General features: G+C 50.3%; 1 protein-coding gene and 1 long non-coding RNA gene across 2 annotated transcripts in view; both read left to right on the top strand.

Annotated features, from left to right (window-relative positions):
* The window catches only part of LOC129829411 (FYN-binding protein 1-like), a 27,769-nt gene extending 16,479 nt beyond the window's left edge, over positions 1-11,290 (top strand). The window contains exons 4-5 of the mRNA XM_055891091.1: positions 3,848-5,531; positions 11,202-11,290. Of these exons, the coding sequence (XP_055747066.1) occupies positions 3,848-5,530 (1,683 nt within the window). The 3' untranslated portion in view covers position 5,531; positions 11,202-11,290. The remainder of the gene's footprint in view (positions 1-3,847; positions 5,532-11,201) is intronic.
* An 11,564-nt stretch (positions 11,291-22,854) lies between these two features.
* LOC129829410 (uncharacterized) lies at positions 22,855-23,969 on the top strand. The gene is made up of 2 exons (XR_008755388.1): positions 22,855-23,245; positions 23,278-23,969. It is a non-coding gene; the product is annotated as an uncharacterized LOC129829410 (long non-coding RNA).
* Positions 23,970-24,884: the final 915 nt, after the last annotated feature.

Here is a 24,884-nt window from a genome sequence, read left to right as displayed (position 1 = left end):
GCCAATCCCAGAAGAGTTTCCATCTGCCCTGCTCCGCTCCTCTTCTTCGGGTGCATCTCAAGTGACTTCCTTTTCTTGTTTCCTTTCCTCCATCTGCACTGATCTAGGGAACACAGATTAGACTGAACGGCTGGAAACTATGAAGGGGAGTTACTTAGAGGGCAGTGCCAGGGTTTGAGTTTTAGTATAGACTTTCTCAGGTCCCAAACCCAAGTTTGGGGGTCTCTCTCTATCTCTCTCTCTGTTGCAAACCGTAGTCTGTCTTTTTTATGGTGGTTTTGGAGCAGTGGTTTCTTCCTTGCTGAGTGGCCTTTCAGCTTATGTCGATATAGGACTCGTTTTACTGTGGATATAGATACTTTTGTACCCGTTTCCTCCAGCGTCTTCACAAGGTCCTTTGCTTTTGTTCTGGCACTTTCACACCAAAGTACATTCATCTCTAGGAGACAGAACGCGTCTCCTTCCTGAGTGGTATGACGGCTGCGTGGTCCCATGGTGTTTATACTTGCGTACTATTGTTTGTACAGATGAACGTGGTACCTTCAGGCGTTTGGAAATTGCTCCCAAGGATGAACCAGACTTGTGGAGGTCTATAATTTTTTTAATGAGGTCTTGGCTGATTTATTTTGATTTCCCCATGATGTCAAGCAAAGAGGCACTGAGTTTGAAGGTAGGCCTTGAAATACATCCACAGGTACACCTCCAATTGACTCAAATGCTGTCAATTAGCCTATCAGAAGCTTCCAAATCCATGATATCATTTTCTGGAATTTTCCAAGCTGTTTAAAGGCACAGTCAACTTAGTGTATGTAAACTTCTGACCCACTGGAATTGTGATACAGTGAATTATAAGTGAAATAATCTGTCTGTAAATAATTGTTGGAAAAATGACTTGTGTTATGCACAAAGTAGATGTCCTAACCGACTTGCCAAAAAACTATAGTTTGTTAACAAGAAATGTGTGGAGTGGTTGAAAAATGAGTGTATGTAAACCTAAGTGTATGTAAACCTCCCGACTTCAACTGTACACTACATGTATGTGGACACCTGCTCATCTCATTTCAAAATCATGGGCTTTAATATGGAGTTGGTCCCCCCTTTGCTGCTATAACAGCCTCCACTCTTCTGGGAAGTCATTAATATGGAGTTGGTCCCCCCTTTGCTGCTATAACAGCCTCCACTCTTCTGGGAAGTCATTAATATGGAGTTGGTCCCCCCTTTGCTGCTATAACAGCCTCCACTCTTCTGGGAAGTCATTAATATGGAGTTGGTCCCCCCTTTGCTGCTATAACAGCCTCCACTCTTCTGGGAAGTCATTAATATGGAGTTGGTCCCCCCTTTGCTGCTATAACAGCCTCCACTCTTCTGGGAAGTCATTAATATGGAGTTGGTCCCCCCTTTGCTGCTATAACAGCCTCCACTCTTCTGGGAAGTCATTAATATGGAGTTGGTCCCCCCTTTGCTGCTATTACAGCCTCCACTCTTCTGGGAAGGCATTAATATGGAGTTGGTCCCCCCCTTTGCTGCTATAACAGCCTCCACTCTTCAGGGAAGGCTTTAATATGGAGTTGGTCCCCCCCTTTGCTGCTATAACAGCCTCCACTCTTCAGGGAAGGCTTTAATATGGAGTTGGTCCCCCCCTTTGCTGCTATAACAGCCTCCACTCTTCAGGGAAGGCTTTAATATGGAGTTGGTCCCCCCCTTTGCTGCTATAACAGCCTCCACTCTTCTGGGAAGGTTTTCCACTAGATGTTGGTACATTGCTGCTATAACAGCCTCCAGTCTTCTGGGAAGGCTTTCCACTAGATGTTGGAACATTGCTGCTATAACAGCCTCCACTCTTCTGGGAAGGCTTTCCACTAGATGTTGGAACATTGCTGCTCTAACAGCCTCCACTCTTCTGGGAAGGCTTTCCACTAGATGTTGGTACATTGCTGCTATAACAGCCTCCAGTCTTCTGGGAAGGCTTTCCACTAGATGTTGGAACATTGCTGCTATAACAGCCTCCACTCTTCTGGGAAGGCTTTCCACTAGATGTTGGAACATTGCTGCTATAACAGCCTCCACTCTTCTGGGAAGGCTTTCCACTAGATGTTGGAACATTGCTGCGGGGACTTGCTTCCATTCAGCCACAAGAGCATTAGTGAGGTCGGGCACTGATGTTGGGCGATTAGGCCTGGCTCACAGTCGGCGTTCAAATTCATCCCAAAGGTATTCGAGGGGGTTGAGGTCAGGGCTGTGTGCAGGCCAGTCAAGTTCTACCATACAGATCTAAACAACCATTTCTGTATAGACTTTGCCTTGTGCACGGTCATGCTGAAACAGGAAAGGCCCTTCCCCTAACTGTTGCCACAAAGTTGGAAGCACAGAATCATCTAGAATGTCATTGTATGCTGTAGCGTTAAGATTTCCCTTCACTGGAACTAAGGGGCCTGAACCATGAAAAACAGCCCCAGACCATTATTCATCCTCCACCAAACTTTACATTTGGCACTATGGATTCGGACAGGTAGCGTTCTCCTGGCATCCACCAAACCCAGATTCGTCCGTCTGACTGCCAGATGGTGAAGCGTGATTCATCTCTCCAGACAACACGTTTCCACTGCTCCAGAGTTCAATGGTGGCGAGCTTTACACCACTCCAGCCGACGCTTGGCATTGCACATGGTGATGTTAGGCTTGTGTGCGGCTGCTCAGCCATGGAAACACATTTCATAAAACTCCCGACGAACAGTTCTTATCCTGATGTTGCTTCCAGAGGATGTTTGGAACTCGGTAGTGAGCTTTGCAACCGAAGACAGATGATTTTTACACGCTACGCGCTTCAGCACTCGGCGGTCCCATTCTGTGAACTTGTGTGGTCTACCACTTCGCGGCTGAGCCGTTGTTGCTCCTAGATGCTGCCACTTCACAATAATAGCACTTACAGTTGACCGGGGACAGTTTTAGCAAGGCAGAAACTGACTTGTTGGAAAGGTGGCATCCTATGACTGTACCATGTTGAAAGTCACTGAGCTCTTCAGTGAGGCAATTCTAGTACTAATGTCTCTCTATGGAAATTGCATGGCTTTGTGCTCGATTTTATACACCTGTCAGCAACGGTGTGGTTAAAATAGCCGAATCCACTCATTTTAAGGGGTGTCCACATACTTTTGTGTATATATATAGTGTAGTTACAGCCTTGCGGATGTCTACGGGTCAGACGAAGGAAAGGAGAACGGCAGGTAGCCTAGCGGTTAGAGCGACAACGTGACAAATCTGTCGACTAGACAAGGAAAGGAGCTGAGGAAAAGAAGGAAGTCACATTGGACTATTGAGATGCAGTATCCTGCCCTGCCTCAATCCTCTATAGTGGCTCCTGGTTCATTGACCCATACAGGTGGTGCTTGAGGAAGAAATCACACAGAATCCCAATCACACAGGTCTAAAAGTTAGAGAAAGGTGACTCTGTGTCTGCAGTGTTTATAATTGTTTTACTTCAGTGCTTCGCTGATCAATATTCGGTCTTAGACACACAGTTTCTCCCAATAAGACTAATGTTTTTCTCCCCCCAAAAAATGTGTAAAATGTACAGTCCAGTTCTTGGATGTATTGACTGATTACAGCTTTCTTCCGCCCCCCGTCCCCCCCCCCCCCGTCCCCCCGTCCCCGTCCCCCCCGGTCACCCTCCCTCCTACCAATGTTCCCCGCTCTCTCTCTCTCTCCCCCCTCTCTCTCTCTCTCCCCCCTCTCTCTCCCCCCTCTCTCTCTCTCTACACCTCTCTCCCCCCTCTCTCTCTCTCCCCCTCACTCTCTCTCTACACCTCTCTCTCTCTACACCTCTCTCTCTCCTCCCCTCTCTCTCACAGAAAGCGATCAGAGTCACCACCTTCATGCAGCGTCTTCGTGCGTCTGAGACAGCTGCAGCTGAAGTGGAGGCAGGAGGGCAGGGGGAAGGAAGGGGTGAGGACCAGGGGGGAGGAGGGCAGAGTGAGCGGGGAGTGGGGGAGAGTGAGGGAGGAGGGGTGACACCAGAGGTGACAGTTGGAACTAATCCAGAGCGTGAGGAGAGGAACGGGGGAGTAGGGGTGAGGAGGTGGGGAGAGGAGAGGGGAGGAGGGAGGAGAAGCCCTTTGAGTCCCTCTGTAGGGATCTCTCCTTCCACCGATAATGAACCGCTCTCCCAGCCTCCTAACCAATCAAATGCCAGCTCCAAACCTCTGGGGGACGAGTCAAAGAAGCCAGCCGTGAAGAAGACGTCAGGCAAAATGGCCGCCGCATTGGGTCAAACCAAAACAACAACAGAGACCAAAACACCTCCTAACCCCATCGTAACCCCTGACCTCACCAAGCCCCAGGACCCCGTCACTGTCTCTGACCACGACACAGCAGCATCCTCGTTGCCTAGCAACGCCAAGAAGAAGCAACCAACCTATGTCACTCCTGACACTCCAACGACTCAACGACACAAGATGGACGCCCAACTCCACAACATGGGCCCAGGCCCTGCTGCTACTACTACTACTACTACTACTACTACTGCTGCAGCCATAACCCCACCTGCTCCTGCTGACAGGAGGCCGGCAGTGCAGGCTCCGGTAGAGGAGAAGAAGCAGGATGACAGTAGCTGGTGTCAGACACAGCTCCCTGAGGCCGTAGCTGAGAGGCCTGCTGGAGGTGGGGGAGTAGGGGGAGGAACTGGGTTTGGCGTGGTGTCCATGGGGGTAGGAACTGGGATTGAGATGGGAGGGGGAGGGGCAGGTACATTTGGAGCAGTGTCAGGGGTACTTGGAACAGGGCTAGGATCAACAGTAAGAAGTGGGATAGGGCCAAGAGGTGACACGAGCCCCATCGGTAGAGACCAGAGGGCAGACAGTCACAGTGAAGAGTTCAGCATGTCCAGGGAGGAACCCAAACCGTCCGAGGGGGGTTACAGTTATACCATAGGGTCCCTGGGAAGCTCCCCTAGTCTAGGCCGACACACCAGCGCATACGGCCAGCAGGTGGAGCTGGGAGGCTACGGGGGTTCCTACCACTCCTCTCTGTACGGCAGCGGGGGGGGAGGAGGGATGTATGGGGGCCTGGAGCACGGAGGGGTCAGGGTCAGAGGTCATGGTAGTAGTACTGCTGATTGGCAGATGGACAGAGTGATCGAACAGATCGAGAAGCAAATGGCGGCGGTGCTGGAGAAGATCGAGGGGGACATGCCCTCTCTCCTGGAACAGATCAGTGACTGCCCCCCACCTCCCGAACCCCCCCGCAGCACACACACCTCCCCCTCCTCACGCTCCCGCTCCTCCCAACACCGACCATCTCACTCCTCCACCTCCTCTCTCACCTCCACTGCTACACCCCCACCCCTCCCCACAACCCCCAGACCACCTCTTCCCTCCCTCTCCCACCTCACCATCCCCCCTCCATCCTACCCGCCTCCTTCCCTGCCCACCCGCTCCCCTGGTCAGCCAATCGGTGAGCACAAGGAAAGAGACGGACAGAGGGGAGCAGTCCATTCTAGCCAATCCCCATCCCTGAGGCCAGGGAAGGGCCTATGAGGTGGGCAGGATGGGGTTTTTGGGTTGTTATGATGTTATGATGTTCCAATATCCACACTAGAACACCTCTTTGATTCTAGAATGTGTAATACATTGCTTCATTCTAAGTTGTATTCTAGAATGTGTAATACATTGCTTCATTCTAAGTTGTATTCTTGAATGTGTAATACATTGCTTCATTCTAAGTTGTATTCTAGAATGTGTAATACATTGCTTCATTCTAAGTTGTATTCTAGAATGTGTAATACATTGCTTCATTCTAAGTTGTATTCTAGAATGTGTAATACATTGCTTCATTCTAAGTTGTATTCTAGAATGTGTAATACATTGCTTCATTCTAAGTTGTATTCTAGAATGTGTAATACATTGCTTCATTCTAAGTTGTATTCTAGAATGTGTAATACATTGCTTCATTCTAAGTTGTATTCTAGAATGTGTAATACATTGCTTCATTCTAAGTTGTATTCTAGAATGTGTAATACATTGCTTCATTCTAAGTTGTATCCTAGAATGTGTAATACATTGCTTCATTCTAAATTGTATTCTAGAATGTGTAATACATTGCTTCATTCTAAGTTGTATTCTAGAATGTGTAATACATTGCTTCATTCTAAATTGTATTCTAGAATGTGTAATACATTGCTTCATTCTAAGTTGTATTCTAGAATGTGTAATACATTGCTTCATTCTAAGTTGTATTCTAGAATGTGTAATACATTGCTTCATTCTAAGTTGTATGCCAGTGGATATTGGAACAGAGCAACGGATGGGTTTTCCAATCGAACGAGCGTTCATACTAGACACACTACACCGGAAACACGAGATCCAGATTGTTCAATTAAATAGAAGAATCAGGAATTACATTTAATTGAAAGGAATCTCCTGTAATGATTGGATTTAAATGGAATTGATCCCACCCCTGATTCACTCTCTCATAGGTCAGTCATCTCAGACAACTAAATCTTCCCTCTCTCATAGGTCAGTAATCTCAGACAACTAAATCTTCCCTCTCTCATAGGTCAGTAATCTCAGACAACTAAATCTTCCCTCTCTCATAGGTCAGTCATCTCAGTCTTGCGTAATTGGTCAGATGCTCTATGTAATTCTGGGTCCACAAGTGTTAAGAGATCGGAACAAAGAGAACCGTAACAGAGATCCACTCTCTCTCTTTGCAAGTTACATGCAAGTCTATGTCCCTATATGTACCCTCCTCTTACGGGTGAGTCTATGTCCCTATATGTACCCTCCTCTTACAGGCAAGTCTATGTCCCTATATGTACCCTCCTCTTACGGGTGAGTCTATGTCCCTATATGTACCCTCCCCTTACGGGCAAGTCTATGTCCCTATATGTACCCTCCTCTTACGGGCAAGTCTATGTCCCTATATGTACCCTCCTCTTACGGGCAAGTCTATGTCCCTATATGTACCCTCCTCTTACGGGCAAGTCTATGTCCCTATATGTACCCTCCTCTTACGGGGAAGTCTATGTCCCTATATGTACCCTCCTCTTACGGGTGAGTCTATGTCCCTATATGTACCCTCCTCTTACGGGTGAGTCTATGTCCCTATATGTACCCTCCTCTTACGGGCAAGTCTATGTCCCTATATGTACCCTCCTCTTACGGGCAAGTCTATGTCCCTATATGTACCCTCCTCTTACAGGCAAGTCTATGTCCCTATATGTACCCTCCTCTTACGGGTGAGTCTATGTCCCTATATGTACCCTCCTCTTACGGGCAAGTCTATGTCCCTATATGTACCCTCCTCTTATGGGGAAGTCTATGTCCCTATATGTACCCTCCTCTTACGGGCAAGTCTATGTCCCTATATGTACCCTCCTCTTACGGGTGAGTCTATGTCCCTATATGTACCCTCCTCTTACGGGCAAGTCTATGTCCCTATATGTACCCTCCTCTTATGGGGAAGTCTATGTCCCTATATGTACCCTCCTCTTACGGGTGAGTCTATGTCCCTATATGTACCCTCCTCTTACGGGTGAGTCTATGTCCCTATTTGTACCCTCCTCTTACATGCAAGTCTATGTCCCTATATGTACCCTCCTCTTATGGGGAAGTCTATGTCCCTATATGTACCCTCCTCTTACGGGCAAGTCTCTGTCCCTATATGTACCCTCCTCTTACGAAATTTGAAAGATGAATTAAAACATAAGTTAGTTGAAATAAAATAATTTAAATACAGTAAGACATTGTTAGTGTGGCAAAAAAAAAACTAAGCCAACATGTGGGTTAAATCTTTTGTCTAATGGAAAATAATTGAAAAAAAAAGGCAGATGACCTATGTAGTAAATTAGGCTAAAGTATCATTTGAGGGCTCACTAATGCAATAAAGTGAGCAGAAAGTAAACAAAATGGACACTAAATTGTTTGTCTGCAAAAGATTTGTCCAAAGCTTCGGAACGAATGCTTCTCATTATTTCACGCATCTTGTTGAATCATCATGACAGATCTACGGGACCGTTTGTTTACGTAAAGATGTTGGATCTTAACTTGGTCTCTCGTCGCAGAGTATCTTCCTGATGCGTCAGGAAATTCAAATGAGCCTTGTGAGTAGGATTGCAATATTCCAGGAACTTTCAATAAATTCCCTGATTTTCCAGAAATCCCAATTGGGGGAAATGAGCAGGAAATCCGGAATCTTCCACCCAGGATTTCAGGAAAACCAGGGAATTTATTGAAAGTTCCTGGAATATTGCAATCTTACTCGTGAGTGGTTGAAAATGAGTAGTTCTCTTTCTCTCCATGTGTGGGCAGTCTAGTCTTTGGGATCAGGGCCTGCTATCAAAATAATGTTCTCTCTCGCTCACTCAAATGCTAGGTCCTACTACTGCAACATTCAACTGTACAAAATGTATCTGAATGCAGCCATACACATCAACAACAACCGCTGTTTTATGTAGCTTAATAACACAACAAAAATAACTTAACAAAACCTATATCCCTCACTTCTTCAGACTTCCATAGCTCCCTTTTAGGTTCTGGGGCGTTAGAGGGCATCATTGCTCATGACAGCGCCTCATGTAACTCCTTCCCTGAGAAATCTTTTAGTCCCAGGAACCGCTCTGTCGCTGTCCACAATAATGTCCATCTTCCTGGACTTTCTCTCCAGTCCACTTTCTTTACGCGTAACATCCCTGAATACTGCTGGAGGGAAGCCAACACTACAGCCTGCATTGAAGACCTTCCCACCAACATGGAGTCCTCAAGAGTACCTTTCAGTCCCTCCACTCTTCCCTCCACTCGTCCCTCCACTCGTCCCTCCACTTCTCCTTCCACTCGTCCCTCCACTTCTCCTTCCACTCTTCCCTCCACTTCTCCTTCCACTCTTCCCTCCTCTCTTCCCTCCTCTCTTTTCATATGCAGAGGTTCTGCATATCAAATATTCTGGACGGCAACCTCATTCTCTTTCGTCCCTCGTTCAAAGATGTCGCTTCATGCTTTTCACCAGGGTTGCAACAACTTCACAGCTTCTTCATAACATCCACCATGACTTCCTTTTCCACAACTTCTCCATCTGGGATTCCTCCGCCTGCAGACTCTGTCTAAATGTCCAACCGCTCTACACCATTTACACTGCAACGGCCTGGAAATACAATGTATTCCAGTAAAGTATACATACCCCAGCTTCACTCAGGTAGGGAGGGACTCCACATCAAAAAACACAAGAATAGTGTTATCGGAATTAGTTTCCTATATGTTCGTTAACCAATTTAATTATAACAAAGCAAACACTGTCCGTTTAGAAGAATTTGTAAGATTCTTATTTGCATAAAATAGACAGAGACCAGTGTCCAAATTAATCAATAGCTTTATTCTCGGGAGATCTCTTCTCAAAAAACCATGTATATTAGTTTATATATCACACACAGCGTCATAGCTTTCTAAATGTCCCTCCTCTTCTCCGACAAGGACAAAGCTGACCAAAAGTCCATTCCAACACACTAACGCACATACCTTACACACAATATCTGGATTATCTCCTGAAGTCTCACCATAGTTTATTACCACTTAGCTGACAGTTCCAGTATAAAGTCAAGATAAGAAAAAGCCTAGGAGGAGAGATGACTAGAAACGATACGGTTGACCGTTTTATCTGTGGATTAATTGGCGGAGTAGAGGACCTTGTGCATTTCAGGTAAAATAACAACTCAATGTTTAAATCCCAGGACAAATTAGCTAGCAACAGCAAGCTAGCTAAATAGGGCAAATTAGTTAGCAAGTGCAAGATATCTAGCTAAATTGCCATACAGGTTTAATGCTTTTTGACCTGTCCCCAAATTAATGTAATTGGTTCAGAGTTTTGTTTTGATATTTTAACCTGCGTGTCGTGATCGAGTTTGGTGTGGGGGGACAAAATACATATACGCACGATGCACGATGGCGCAGCCGGGTTGGGTTAAGTGTTATGAGGCTGAATTTCTAGGCAGGACGTCAGAATTGCATTAGTGGAAACGAAAACTGTTCTCAGGACAGGCCTGGTGCAGCTAGATTGAGACGCATCGGGACAATTTTTGCACTTTAGCAAACGCCTCGATCAAACCGACCGAGTTATACGGCCATGCTGCGTAATAATTAATGCCGTCTAACTTTTTTCATTATGTAATCCATATTTTTTTGTTGTGGATATGTAACGGATGTGAAATGGCTAGCTAGTTAGCGGGTACGCGCTAATAGCATTTCAATCGGTGACGTCACTTGCTCTGAGACCTGAAGTAGTGGTTCCCCTTGCTCTGCAAGGGCCGCGGCTTTTGTGGAGCGATGGGTAACGACGCTTCGTGGGTGACTGTTGTTGATGTGTGCAGAGGGTCCCTGGTTCGCGCTCGGGTCGGGGCGAGAGGGGACTAAAGTTATACTGTTACAGATACAACAAACGTTTACCATTCACCTGTTATTACTAGTTCTGTCAAGTCTACACGTACAACTTGATGCATACATTGGATAAATTCAACTGTGCACCACACGAACGCAGAACGCACTGCCTCTGCAACGCAATGCTGCAAGGCAAAAGCAGATTTCCATTGAAAATGAATGTACTTCTGGTGTACCAAAAGGCATAACACTGTCGGTGTGATCGAGGCGCAACTCTAACCCTTTTCCCAACATTAACTTAATTAGCCTAACCTGTCACCATAAAACCTGTCACGTTAATTCTCCCAACCTGCTGTGTGAATTCCCCTAACCTGATACAAGATGTCCCTTCTGCTAGTCCAAACCAGCAGACCTTCCCTGAGAGCAGTCTTGTTTTCCACTAATGCGATACAGCGTCTACATTGAGACGTTCCTTTCCCACGTATCCTTCACCGGGGAGGCGATCCCATTACACCTCACGGTGCACCCGTTTTTCATCGGAATTATTGGTATACAGAAGTCCCCGCTTGGGATAACATTTTCCAGACGAATAAGGAATAACTTCACGAAATGTAAATATAAAGTTTATTTATTCACAACATGATGTTAAAATGTCGGACGTGATAGCTATTAGCTAGCAGGCGATCTCATCCTGCTTATCGGCTGTTTAGAGATGAACAACTAAACTATCTAATCGTAGAAATGTGTCAATTGTGAAGACCCGAACAGTTTTTAAATCATGAATCGGTAACTTGCTACCCGGCTAAAGACATGTAGCAAATCGTTTTTCCCCATTTGTTTTCAGGGACTAAAGTGGGCACCTGATTGCGTTTCACTTCATTGCATTGGCTTGGAAGGAGAAGAACTGCCCGAGTCATTTGGAGGTAAGATATTTTAACAACATCTGATGAAAAACGTAGGAAATGCAGCCAGCTGTGTTCAATCTGGACCTGCTAGCCAGCCAAGTTATTTCTGCATTCTGTTGAGGAGTCTGTTTTGCTAGCTAGCTACATGCACTATCTGTTTACCTAGCTAACGTTAGCGAACTTTATCTTGACAATTTCTCTTCCCCTATTGTGTTGCGCCATTGGGGTTCGTGTTACTAGTTTTAAAACATGATAGGCTAAGTTATTCTACTCTTACTGTAAACAACTTGATCAAGTGTAAAATATGCAAAACTGTTAACATGATGATTGCGCACTAATAAAGGCAGTTGTGGCTTCAGCAACTTGAACCGGCAGTGAGGTTAATTTCCCCCCCCATGTCTCTGCTTGTTCCAGGTTGAAGGACATCCCACCCTGTCACTCTGTAGATGTAAAGAATGTGTTGTGAACCTCCCGGGCCACCAGGTTAATCACCACATCCCAGGATATTATTCAGGGCAATGTCACCATGTTAGATAGAAATAGATTGATCCATGTTATTGTTTATCATGCAGATTTGTCAGGACTTTGTAACTTATGAAGCTCATTCTAAAATACAGACGTGATTTCTGTCCCAAGGGATTGAACTGTGTTCAAGTCTTCATTTTAAACCACAATTAGGTGTTAGTGAAGGGCTGGTACATTACATTTACATTTAAGTCATTTAGCAGACGCTCTTATCCAGAGCGACTTACAAATTGGTGCATTCACCTAATGACATCCAGTGGAACAGCCACTTTACAATAGTGCACCTAAATCTTTTAAGGGGGGGGGGGGGCAGAAGGATTGCTTTATTCTAGGTATTCCTTGAAGAGGTGGGGTTTCAGGTGTCTCCGGAAGGTGGTGATTGACTCCGCTGTCCTGGCGTCGTGAGGGAGTTTGTTCCACCATTGGGGTGCCAGAGCAGCGAACAGTTTTGACTGGGCTGAGCGGGAACTGTACTTCCTCAGTGGTAGGGAGGCGAGCAGGCCAGAGGTGGATGAACGCAGTGCCCTTGTTTGGGTGTAGGGCCTGATCAGAGCCTGAAGGTACTGAGGTGCCGTTCCCCTCACAGCTCCGTAGGCAATTACCATGGTCTTGTAGCGGATGCGAGCTTCAACTGGAAGCCAGTGGAGAGAGCGGAGGAGCGGGGTGACGTGAGAGAACTTGGGAAGGTTGAACACCAGACGGGCTGCGGCGTTCTGGATGAGTTGTAGGGGTTTGATGGCACAGGCAGGGAGCCCAGCCAACAGCGAGTTGCAGTAATCCAGACGGGAGATGACAAGTGCCTGGATTAGGACCTGCGCCGCTTCCTGTGTGAGGCAGGGTCGTACTCTGCGGATGTTGTAGAGCATGAACCTACAGGAACGGGCCACCGCCTTGATGTTAGTGGAGAACGACAGGGTGTTGTCCAGGATCACGCCAAGGTTCTTAGCGCTCTGGGAGGAGGACACAATGGAGTTGTCGAAAAAACCTGTAAACTCCTGTCCTGTCAATGTAACCGATGTGCAATGGCTAGCTAGGTAGCCTTTCAGTCGGTGACGTCACTTGCTCTGAAACCTTGAAGTGGTGGTTCCCCTTGCTCTGCAAGGGCCGTGGCTTTTGTGGAGCGATGGGTAACGATGCTTCGTGGGCGACTGTTGTTGATGTGTGCAGAGGGTCCCTGGTTCGCGCCTGGGTCGGGGCGAGGGGACGGACTAAAGTTAAACTGTTACATCAAATAACATGGCTGTCATAACTACATTTGCCCTCATGTACTGAACAAGTTTATGAATGTTGGAGGTTAATCTCCTTGAGATGTCCCTCACTTGGGAATTATTTTCTACAATGGCCTGTGTTTTAAAGGACTCATGCACACATACAGGAAAACCAATAAACATTTGAAATGTTTTATTCAAAATGCCAAGTGATGTCTCCACGTGTTTCTGGTTCTGAGGCTGGGTCATCTGGGGTCCGCGGGTCATCTGGGGTCCGCAGGTCATCTGGGGTCCGCGCAGGTCATCTGGGGTCCGCGCAGGTCATCTGGGGTCCGCGCAGGTCATCTGGGGTCATCTGGGGTCCGCGGGTCATCTGGGGTCCGCGGGTCATCTGGGGTCATCTGGGGTCCGCGGGTCATCTGGGGTCCGCAGGTCATCTGGGGTCCGCAGGTCATCTGTCCAATCAATGAGAGAGAAGGGCGTCATTACAACACTGGATTCATATCATTCAATTTATGTTCCTGTTTTGATATGTGTTTATAATCCTATTGGACACGTTATCACATGACAGGATGTGTTTATAATCCTATTGGACACGTGTTCACATGACAGGATGTGTTTTGAATCCTATTGGACACGTTATCACATGACAGGATGTGTTTTGAATCCTATTGGACACGTTATCACATGACAGGATGTGTTTTGAATCCTATTGGACACGTTATCACATGACAGGATGTGTTTTGAATCCTATTGGACACGTTATCACATGACAGGATGTGTTTTGAATCCTATTGGACATGTTATCCGTTATCAGATGACAGTATAACTACTCCTTCTAATCTAGGCCTTCTAATCTAGTCAGATTGCATCATATCACCTTTCAATAGTAGTCATCAACTAATATAGAAGTTATCTTGAACAATCGTCATTTTAATAATATGCACGGGTTTGGTATTTGTATGAATTAATCACAAAAAATGCTATATTATTTTCACAGTGAAACACCACTATTCTGGCTATTAATCATTCTTAATACGGTCAGTAAAATATCTTATTTAGCGATCTAAAGAAATGTGTAGGCTGTATGATATCATGCATGCAAGTTTGCCTGTTAAAGTCTACAACTCTTGTATTCGGTGCATATGATTTTATTTGACGATGTAGCAGCACACCGAGGCATTACGGAGGAGGAACTTATACCATAGGATCATTATTCTGGTTGCTGTCATCTTCATTCATTAACAGGTAGTGAAGAGATTGATTCTCTTACTTGACGTTTGTGTCCGATATTTGCATTTTTTGGTGTAGTTGTTCACTGAATTCCTAATGGTAGATACTCACGCTGGTACAGTGGCTAAAAACGCCTCGCGCTCGGTGGAATCTGTTATCACATGCATCCCAAGTGTCAGTAACCTACTGGAAAAGTGTTACCTACTAAGGTAGCAGTCTATGGAGGCAGGTAGAGAGCAGTCTATGGAGGCAGGTAGAGAGCAGTCTATGGAGGCAGGGAGACGGCAGTCTATGGAGGCAGGGAGACGGCGGTCTATGGAGGCAGGTAGACGGCGGTCTATGGAGGCAGGTAGACGGCGGTCTAGGGAGGCAGGTAGACGGCGGTCTATGGAGGCAGGTAGACGGCGGTCTATGGAGGCAGGTAGACGGCGGTCTAGGTAGGCAGGTAGACGGCGGTCTAGGTAGGCAGGTAGACGGCGGTCTAGGTAGGCAGGTAGACGGCGGTCTAGGTAGGCAGGTAGACGGCGGTCTAGGTAGGCAGGTAGACGGCGGTCTAGGTAGGCAGGTAGACGGCGGTCTAGGTAGGCAGGTAGACGGCGGTCTAGGTAGGCAGGTAGACGGCGGTCTAGGTAGGCAGGTAGACGGCGGTCTAGGTAGGCAGGTAGACGGCGGTCTAGGTAGGCAGGTAGACGGCGGTCTAGGTAGGCAGGTAGACGGCGGTCTAGGTAGGCAGGTAGACGGCGGTCTAGGTAGGCAGGTAGACGGCGGTCTAGGTAGGCAGGTAGACGGCGGTCTAGGTAGGCAGGTAGACGGCGGTCTAGGTAGGCAGGTAGACGGCGGTCTAGGTAGGCAGGTAGACGGCGGTCTAGGTAGGCAGGTAGACGGCGGTCTAGGGAGGCAGGTAGACGGCGGTCTAGGGAGGCAGGTAGACGGCGGTCTAGGGAGGCAGGTAGACGGCGGTCTAGGGAGGCAGGTAGACGGCGGTCTAGGGAGGCAGGTAGACGGCGGTCTAGGGAGGCAGGTAGACGGCGGTCTAGGGAGGCAGGTAGACGGCGGTCTAGGGAGGCAGGTAGACGGCGGTCTAGGGAGGCAGGTAGACGGCGGTCTAGGGAGGCAGGTAGACGGCGGTCTAGGGAGGCAGGTAGACGGCGGTCTATGGAGGCAGGTAGACGGCGGTCTATGGAGGCAGGTAGACGGCGGTCTATGGAGGCAGGTAGACGGCGGTCTATGGAGGCAGGTAGACGGCGGTCTATGGAGGCAGGTAGACGGCGGTCTATGGAGGCAGGGAGACGGCGGTCTATGGAGGCAGGGAGACGGCGGTCTATGGAGGCAGGGAGAGGGCGGTCTATGGAGGCAGGGAGAGGGCGGTCTATGGAGGCAGGGAGAGGGCGGTCTATGGAGGCAGGGAGAGGGCGGTCTATGGAGGCAGGGAGAGGGCGGTCTATGGAGGCAGGGAGAGGGCGGTCTATGGAGGCAGGGAGAGGGCGGTCTATGGAGGCAGGGAGAGGGCGGTCTATGGAGGCAGGGAGAGGGCGGTCTATGGAGGCAGGGAGAGGGCGGTCTATGGAGGCAGGGAGACGGCGGTCTATGGAGGCAGGGAGACGGCGGTCTATGGAGGCAGGGAGACGGCGGTCTATGGAGGCAGGGAGACGGCGGTCTATGGAGGCAGGGAGACGGCGGTCTATGGAGGCAGGGAGACGGCGGTCTATGGAGGCAGGGAGACGGCGGTCTAGGGAGGCAGGGAGACGGCGGTCTAGGGAGGCAGGGAGACGGCGGTCTAGGGAGGCAGGGAGACGGCGGTCTAGGGAGGCAGGTAGACGGCGGTCTAGGGAGGCAGGTAGACGGCGGTCTAGGGAGGCAGGTAGACGGCGGTCTAGGGAGGCAGGGAGACGGCGGTCTAGGGAGGCAGGGAGACGGCGGTCTATGGAGGCAGGGAGAGGGCGGTCTAGGGAGGCAGGGAGACGGCGGTCTAGGGAGGCAGGTAGACGGCGGTCTAGGGAGGCAGGTAGACGGCGGTCTAGGGAGGCAGGTAGACGGCGGTCTAGGGAGGCAGGTAGACGGCGGTCTAGGGAGGCAGGTAGACGGCGGTCTAGGGAGGCAGGTAGACGGCGGTCTAGGGAGGCAGGTAGACGGCGGTCTAGGGAGGCAGGTAGAGGGCGGTCTAGGGAGGCAGGTAGAGGGCGGTCTAGGGAGGCAGGTAGAGGGCGGTCTAGGGAGGCAGGTAGACGGCGGTCTATGGAGGCAGGTAGAGGGCGGTCTATGGAGGCAGGTAGAGGGCGGTCTATGGAGGCAGGTAGAGGGCGGTCTATGGAGGCAGGTAGACGGCGGTCTATGGAGGCAGGTAGACGGCGGTCTATGGAGGCAGGGAGACGGCGGTCTATGGAGGCAGGGAGACGGCGGTCTATGGAGGCAGGTAGAGGGCGGTCTATGGAGGCAGGTAGACGGCGGTCTATGGAGGCAGGTAGACGGCGGTCTATGGAGGCAGGTAGACGGCGGTCTAGGGAGGCAGGTAGACGGCGGTCTAGGGAGGCAGGTAGACGGCGGTCTAGGGAGGCAGGTAGACGGCGGTCTAGGGAGGCAGGTAGACGGCGGTCTAGGGAGGCAGGTAGACGGCGGTCTAGGGAGGCAGGTAGACGGCGGTCTAGGGAGGCAGGTAGACGGCGGTCTAGGGAGGCAGGTAGACGGCGGTCTAGGGAGGCAGGTAGACGGCGGTCTAGGGAGGCAGGTAGAGGGCGGTCTAGGGAGGCAGGTAGAGGGCGGTCTAGGGAGGCAGGTAGAGGGCGGTCTAGGGAGGCAGGTAGAGGGCGGTCTATGGAGGCAGGTAGACGGCGGTCTATGGAGGCAGGTAGAGGGCGGTCTATGGAGGCAGGTAGAGGGCGGTCTATGGAGGCAGGTAGAGGGCGGTCTATGGAGGCAGGTAGAGGGCGGTCTATGGAGGCAGGTAGAGGGCGGTCTATGGAGGCAGGTAGACGGCGGTCTATGGAGGCAGGGAGACGGCGGTCTATGGAGGCAGGGAGACGGCGGTCTATGGAGGCAGGTAGAGGGCGGTCTATGGAGGCAGGTAGACGGCGGTCTATGGAGGCAGGTAGACGGCGGTCTATGGAGGCAGGTAGACGGCGGTCTATGGAGGCAGGTAGACGGCGGTCTATGGAGGCAGGTAGACGGCAGTCTATGGATTGGTTCAATAATAACAGTAGGCCACACCAACGTTAGTTTCCGTTCATAGGAAGTGTCAAAACGATTGCCCAGCACTGAGCACGAACTTGTGATGCTCGAAGCCGAAACGAGCTGCTCAGACCACTGCATTGTAGAGCCTGCAACCACCGCTTCCAGCTTCCCCCTGGGTACGGTCCTGCATTGTATAGCCTGCAACCACCTATTCTAGCTTCCCCCTGGGTACGGTCCTGCATTGTATAGCCTGCAACCACCCCTTCCAGCTTCCCCCTAGGTACGGTCCTGCATTGTATAGCCTGTAACCACCGCTTCCAGCTTCCCCCTAGGTACGGTCCTGCATTGTATAGCCTGCGACCACCGCTTCCAGCTTCCCCCTAGGTACGGTCCTGCATTGTATAGCCTGCAACCACCGCTTCCAGCTTCCCCCTAGGTACGGTCCTGCATTGTATAGCCTGCGACCACCGCTTCCAGCTTCCCCCTAGGTACGGTCCTGCATTGTATAGCCTGCAACCACCTATTCTAGCTTCCCCCTGGGTACGGTCCTGCATTGTATAGCCTGCAACCACCCCTTCCAGCTTCCCCCTAGGTACGGTCCTGCATTGTATAGCCTGTAACCACCGCTTCCAGCTTCCCCCTAGGTACGGTCCTGCATTGTATAGCCTGCGACCACCGCTTCCAGCTTCCCCCTAGGTACGGTCCTGCATTGTATAGCCTGCAACCACCGCTTCCAGCTTCCCCCTAGGTACGGTCCTGCATTGTATAGCCTGCGACCACCGCTTCCAGCTTCCCCCTAGGTACGGTCCTGCATTGTATAGCCTACAACCACCGCTTCCAGCTGCTCAGACCCCTGCATTGTATAGCCTACAACCACCGCTTCCAGCTTCCCCCTAGGTACGGTACTGCATTGTATAGCCTACAACCACCGCTTCCAGCTTCCCCCTGGGTACGGTCCTGCATTGTATAGCCTGCAACCACCGCTTCCAGCTTCCCCCTAGGTACGGTCCTGCATTGTATAGCCTGCAACCACCGCTTCCAGCTTCCCCCTGGGTACGGTCCTGCATTGTATAGCCTGCAACCACCGCTTCCAGCTGCTCAGACCACTGCATTGTATAGCCTACAACCACCGCTTCCAGCTGCTCAGAGCACTGCATTGTATAGCCTACAACCACCGCTTCCAGCTGCTCAGACCACTGCATTGTATAGCCTGCAACCACCGCTTCCAGCTTCCCCCTAGGTACGGTACTGCATTGTATAGCCTGCAACCACCGCTTCCAGCTTCCCCCTAGGTACGGTACTGCATTGTATAGCCTACAACCACCGCTTCCAGCTGCTCAGACCACTGCATTGTATAGCCTGCAACCACCGCTTCCAGCTTCCCCCTAGGTACGGTACTGCATTGTATAGCCTGCAACCACCGCTTCCAGCTTCCCCCTGGGTACGGTCCTGCATTGTATAGCCTGCAACCACCGCTTCCAGCTTCCCCCTAGGTACGGTCCTGCATTGTATAGCCTGCGACCACCGCTTCCAGCTTCCCCCTAGGTACGGTCCTGCATTGTATAGCCTGCAACCACCGCTTCCAGCTTCCCCCTAGGTACGGTCCTGCATTGTATAGCCTGCGACCACCGCTTCCAGCTTCCCCCTAGGTACGGTCCTGCATTGTATAGCCTGCAACCACCTATTCTAGCTTCCCCCTGGGTACGGTCCTGCATTGTATAGCCTGCAACCACCCCTTCCAGCTTCCCCCTAGGTACGGTCCTGCATTGTATAGCCTGTAACCACCGCTTCCAGCTTCCCCCTAGGTACGGTCCTGCATTGTATAGCCTGCGACCACCGCTTCCAGCTTCCCCCTAGGTACGGTCCTGCATTGTATAGCCTGCAACCACCGCTTCCAGCTTCCCCCTAGGTACGGTCCTGCATTGTATAGCCTGCGACCACCGCTTCCAGCTTCCCCCTAGGTACGGTCCTGCATTGTATAGCCTACAACCACCGCTTCCAGCTGCTCAGACCCCTGCATTGTATAGCCTACAACCACCGCTTCCAGCTTCCCCCTAGGTACGGTACTGCATTGTATAGCCTACAACCACCGCTTCCAGCTTCCCCCTGGGTACGGTCCTGCATTGTATAGCCTGCAACCACCGCTTCCAGCTTCCCCCTAGGTACGGTCCTGCATTGTATAGCCTGCAACCACCGCTTCCAGCTTCCCCCTGGGTACGGTCCTGCATTGTATAGCCTGCAACCACCGCTTCCAGCTGCTCAGACCACTGCATTGTATAGCCTACAACCACCGCTTCCAGCTGCTCAGAGCACTGCATTGTATAGCCTACAACCACCGCTTCCAGCTGCTCAGACCACTGCATTGTATAGCCTGCAACCACCGCTTCCAGCTTCCCCCTAGGTACGGTACTGCATTGTATAGCCTGCAACCACCGCTTCCAGCTTCCCCCTAGGTACGGTACTGCATTGTATAGCCTACAACCACCGCTTCCAGCTGCTCAGACCACTGCATTGTATAGCCTGCAACCACCGCTTCCAGCTTCCCCCTAGGTACGGTACTGCATTGTATAGCCTGCAACCACCGCTTCCAGCTTCCCCCTGGGTACGGTCCTGCATTGTATAGCCTGCAACCACCGCTTCCAGCTTCCCCCTAGGTACGGTCCTGCATTGTATAGCCTGCGACCACCGCTTCCAGCTTCCCCCTAGGTACGGTCCTGCATTGTATAGCCTGCAACCACCGCTTCCAGCTTCCCCCTAGGTACGGTCCTGCATTGTATAGCCTGCGACCACCGCTTCCAGCTTCCCCCTAGGTACGGTCCTGCATTGTATAGCCTACAACCACCGCTTCCAGCTGCTCAGACCCCTGCATTGTATAGCCTACAACCACCGCTTCCAGCTTCCCCCTAGGTACGGTACTGCATTGTATAGCCTACAACCACCGCTTCCAGCTTCCCCCTGGGTACGGTCCTGCATTGTATAGCCTGCAACCACCGCTTCCAGCTTCCCCCTAGGTACGGTCCTGCATTGTATAGCCTGCAACCACCGCTTCCAGCTTCCCCCTGGGTACGGTCCTGCATTGTATAGCCTGCAACCACCGCTTCCAGCTGCTCAGACCACTGCATTGTATAGCCTACAACCACCGCTTCCAGCTGCTCAGAGCACTGCATTGTATAGCCTACAACCACCGCTTCCAGCTGCTCAGACCACTGCATTGTATAGCCTGCAACCACCGCTTCCAGCTTCCCCCTAGGTACGGTACTGCATTGTATAGCCTGCAACCACCGCTTCCAGCTTCCCCCTAGGTACGGTACTGCATTGTATAGCCTACAACCACCGCTTCCAGCTGCTCAGACCACTGCATTGTATAGCCTGCAACCACCGCTTCCAGCTTCCCCCTAGGTACGGTACTGCATTGTATAGCCTGCAACCACCGCTTCCAGCTTCCCCCTAGGTACGGTACTGCATTGTATAGCCTGCAACCATCGCTTCCAGCTTCCCCCTGGGTACGGTCCTGCATTGTATAGCCTGCAACCACCGCTTCCAGCTTCCCCTGGCAGCGATTCTAAATATGAAATATTCATTCAAATCCTCCTGCAGCAGGATTATGTCCCTCCTTTTGACAAAATGCGTCATATTAAGATCCAACATCTGTAGTCTGTCCACGAGAGATTAAAAGTGCCCGGGTGATGATGATGATGATGATACACAACCAGAACACACATGTGGTGTTGTACCTTTTTCCAAAGTGTTAATAAAAGAAAGCGACTGGATTCCTGCTCTACTCCTCCTGAAAGGGCTTTTCAACCAATAGAAAGGCTACACAGAGTGGACAAAACATTAAGAACACTTTTCTAATATTGAGTTGCACCCCCCCTGTTTACCCTCATAACAGCCTCAATTCAGTGTGCCAGGTAGCCTAGTGGTTAGAGTGTAGGGGGGGCAGGTAGCCTAGTGGTTAGAGTGTAGGGGTGGCAGGTAGCCTAGTGGTTAGAGTGGAGGGGGGGGGGGGGGGCAGGTAGACTAGTGGTTAGAGTGGAGGGGTGGCAGGTAGCCTAGTGGTTAGAGTGTAGGGGGGGGGGGGGGGGCAGGTAGACTAGTGGTTAGAGTGGAGGGGTGGCAGGTAGACTAGTGGTTAGAGTGTAGGGGGGCAGGTAGCCTAGTGGTTAGAGTGTAGGGGTGGCAGGTAGCCTAGTGGTTAGAGTGGAGGGGTGGCAGGTAGCCTAGTGGTTAGAGTGGAGGGGTGGCAGGTAGACTAGTGGTTAGAGTGGAGGGGTGGCAGGTAGACTAGTGGTTAGAGTGGAGGGGTGGCAGGTAGACTAGTGGTTAGAGTGTAGGGGGGCAGGTAGCCTAGTGGTTAGAGTGGAGGGGGGCAGGTAGCCTAGTGGTTAGAGTGTAGGGGGGCAGGTAGCCTAGTGGTTAGAGTGTAGGGGTGGCAGGTAGACTAGTGGTTAGAGTGGAGGGGTGGCAGGTAGACTAGTGGTTAGAGTGGAGGGGTGGCAGGTAGACTAGTGGTTAGAGTGTAGGGGGGCAGGTAGCCTAGTGGTTAGAGTGGAGGGGTGGCAGGTAGCCTAGTGGTTAGTGTGTACAGGTGGCAGGTAGCCTAGTGGTTAGAGTGTAGGGGGGGGGGGCAGGTAGCCTAGTGGTTAGAGTGTAGGGGTGGCAGGTAGCCTAGTGGTTAGAGTGTAGGGGCGGCAGGTAGCCTAGTGGTTAGAGTGTAGGGGCGGCAGGTAGACTAGTGGTTAGAGTGTAGGGGTGGCAGGTAGTCTAGTGGTTAGAGTGTAGGGGTGGCAGGTAGCCTAGTGGTTAGAGTGTAGGGGCGGCAGGTAGCCTAGTGGTTAGAGTGTAGGGGGGCAGGTAGCCTAGTGGTTAGAGTGTAGGGGGGCAGGTAGCCTAGTGGTTAGAGTGTAGGGGCGGCAGGTAGACTAGTGGTTAGAGTGTAGGGGTGGCAGGTAGCCTAGTGGTTAGAGTGTAGGGGGGGGGGGGGGGGCAGGTAGACTAGTGGTTAGAGTGTAGGGGGGGTAGGTAGCCTAGTGGTTAGAGTGTAGGGGTGGCAGGTAGCCTAGTGGTTAGAGTGTAGGGGGGGGGGGGGGGGGCAGGTAGACTAGTGGTTAGAGTGTAGGGGGGGGGTAGGTAGCCTAGTGGTTAGAGTGTAGGGGTGGCAGGTAGACTAGTGGTTAGAGTGTAGGGGGGGTAGGTAGCCTAGTGGTTAGAGTGTAGGGGTGGCAGGTAGCCTAGTGGTTAGAGTGTAGGGGGGGGGGGGGGCAGGTAGACTAGTGGTTAGAGTGTAGGGGGGGGTAGGTAGCCTAGTGGTTAGAGTGTAGGGGTGGCAGGTAGCCTAGTGGTTAGAGTGTAGGGGGGCAGGTAGCCTAGTGGTTAGAGTGTAGGGGCGGCAGGTAGACTAGTGGTTAGAGTGTAGGGGGGGCAGGTAGCCTAGTGGTTAGAGTGTAGGGGGGGGGGGGGGGCAGGTAGCCTAGTGGTTAGAGTGTAGCGGTGGCAGGTAGCCTAGTGGTTAGAGTGTAGGGGTGGCAGGTAGCCTAGTGGTTAGAGTGTAGCGGTGGCAGGTAGCCTAGTGGTTAGAGTGTAGGGGTGGCAGGTAGCCTAGTGGTTAGAGTGTAGCGGTGGCAGGTAGCCTAGTGGTTAGAGTGTAGGGGTGGTAGGTAGACTAGTGGTTAGAGTGTAGGGGGGGCAGGCAGACTAGTGGTTAGAGTGTAGGGGCGGCAGGTAGACTAGTGGTTAGAGTGTAGGGGCGGTAGGTAGACTAGTGGTTAGAGTGTAGGGGTGGCAGGTAGCCTAGTGGTTAGAGTGTAGGGGGGGCAGGCAGACTAGTGGTTAGAGTGTAGGGGTGGTAGGTAGCCTAGTGGTTAGAGTGTAGAGGAGGCAGGTAGCCTAGTGTTTCGAGCGTTGGGCCAGTAACCGAAAGGTTGCTAGATCGAATCCCCGAGGTGACAAGGTATAAATCTGTCGTTCTGCCCGTGAACAAGGCAGTTAACCCACTGTTCCCCGGTAGGCCGTCATTGAAAATAAGAACTTGTTCTTAACTGACATGCCTAGTTAAAAAAAATAAAAAATGCAATACCATGTGTGGATATCATAAGGTGAATGCACTAATTTGTAAGTCGCTCTGGATAAGAGCGTCTGCTAAATGACTAAAATGTAAATGTAAGACACTTCCACAGTCTATTTCTATTTCACTTCCACAGTCTATTTCTACTTCCACAGTCTAATACTATTTCACACACTTTGTTCCTTTTCTCTTGATTTGGTGTTGATTCTACTGCCTATTGATCCTCCCTTTCTGATGTGAATACTATCTTTGTTTTCTTTCTGGAGACTGTATGTGGTCCTTCCCTCTCTTTCTGGCACCCTATTGCCCAGTACAGTGCACTACCAGGACCTATTGGTCAAACGTAGTGCACTAAAATGGGAATAGAGTACAGTTTGGAACGTAGTCTCTGAGTTGTGTGACAGAGTAGACTGGGTTTTGTGTTTCTCTCCTCTAGACCCTCTCAGATATTACCCTGTTACTATTTTCAGATGTGTGGCTGCAAGTCTTTCAATAAAAAGTCTAAAACACTTATTTTCTTTTTTTAAGGTGCTATCGCTCTCTGATTCTTATGTGCATGCCGGTGCTCTCTGCATCTCGTGAGATGTCAGAGAAATCCAATATTTACCTTTAACACAACTGTATGTACACACACACACACACACACACACCAAACAATAGATAATTTGACAGCTATAGTACTTATGGATCATTGCAAGACTGCAGTAACCGAGAAAAGGTCAAAGCCCACCCAAAAAATGTTGAGGGTTTTGGGATAAACATTTAAAATAAGTTCTGAGGTAAACACAGGCTTAGAAGATCTTATACGATTTGCATATTAGCATTCCCAGTCACATGAAATCCATAGATTAGGGCCTAATGAATTTATTTCAGATGACTGATTTCCTTACATGAACTGTAACTCAGTAAAATCTTTGAAATTGTTTGTGTTTTATATTTTTGTTCAGTGTACAATGTTGTTGATCCATCCCTCGTTTTCTCCTATCAGTCATTAAACTCCGTAACTGTTTTAAAGTCACCATTGGGGAAATTCCTGAGCGGTTTCCTTCTTCTCCAGCAACTGAGTTAGGAAGGACCCCGGTATCTTTGTAGTGACTGGATCTATTGATACACCTGTTAAATGTAAAACAAGGGAGAGCTCGGTTTGTTGTTTTGGGAAGTTTTCAGTCATTAAACAAAGTCAAGGTAAAGTCTCTTGAAAAAGTTTGGTTACTAGCTAGCTACCTTTTGAGTTTGGATCCCGTGAGACGGTTGGCATCAGTTGCTGGGACCGCTACTATCTATCCAGTGATCCTGCCGACCAAGCCGGGGTCTGAGGAGCTGCTTGGTGTAGCAGCTAGCCAAATGGGTCTTCCAAATGGACAATGACCCCAAGCATACTTCCAAAGTTGTGGCAAAATGGCTTAAGGACAACAAAGTCAAGG

Source organism: Salvelinus fontinalis, chromosome 31 (assembly GCF_029448725.1).
Source record: "Salvelinus fontinalis isolate EN_2023a chromosome 31, ASM2944872v1, whole genome shotgun sequence".
Classification (NCBI taxonomy): domain Eukaryota; kingdom Metazoa; phylum Chordata; class Actinopteri; order Salmoniformes; family Salmonidae; genus Salvelinus; species Salvelinus fontinalis.
Note: the sequence above shows the minus strand (reverse complement) of the source record. Positions and strands in the feature narration are given on the sequence as shown.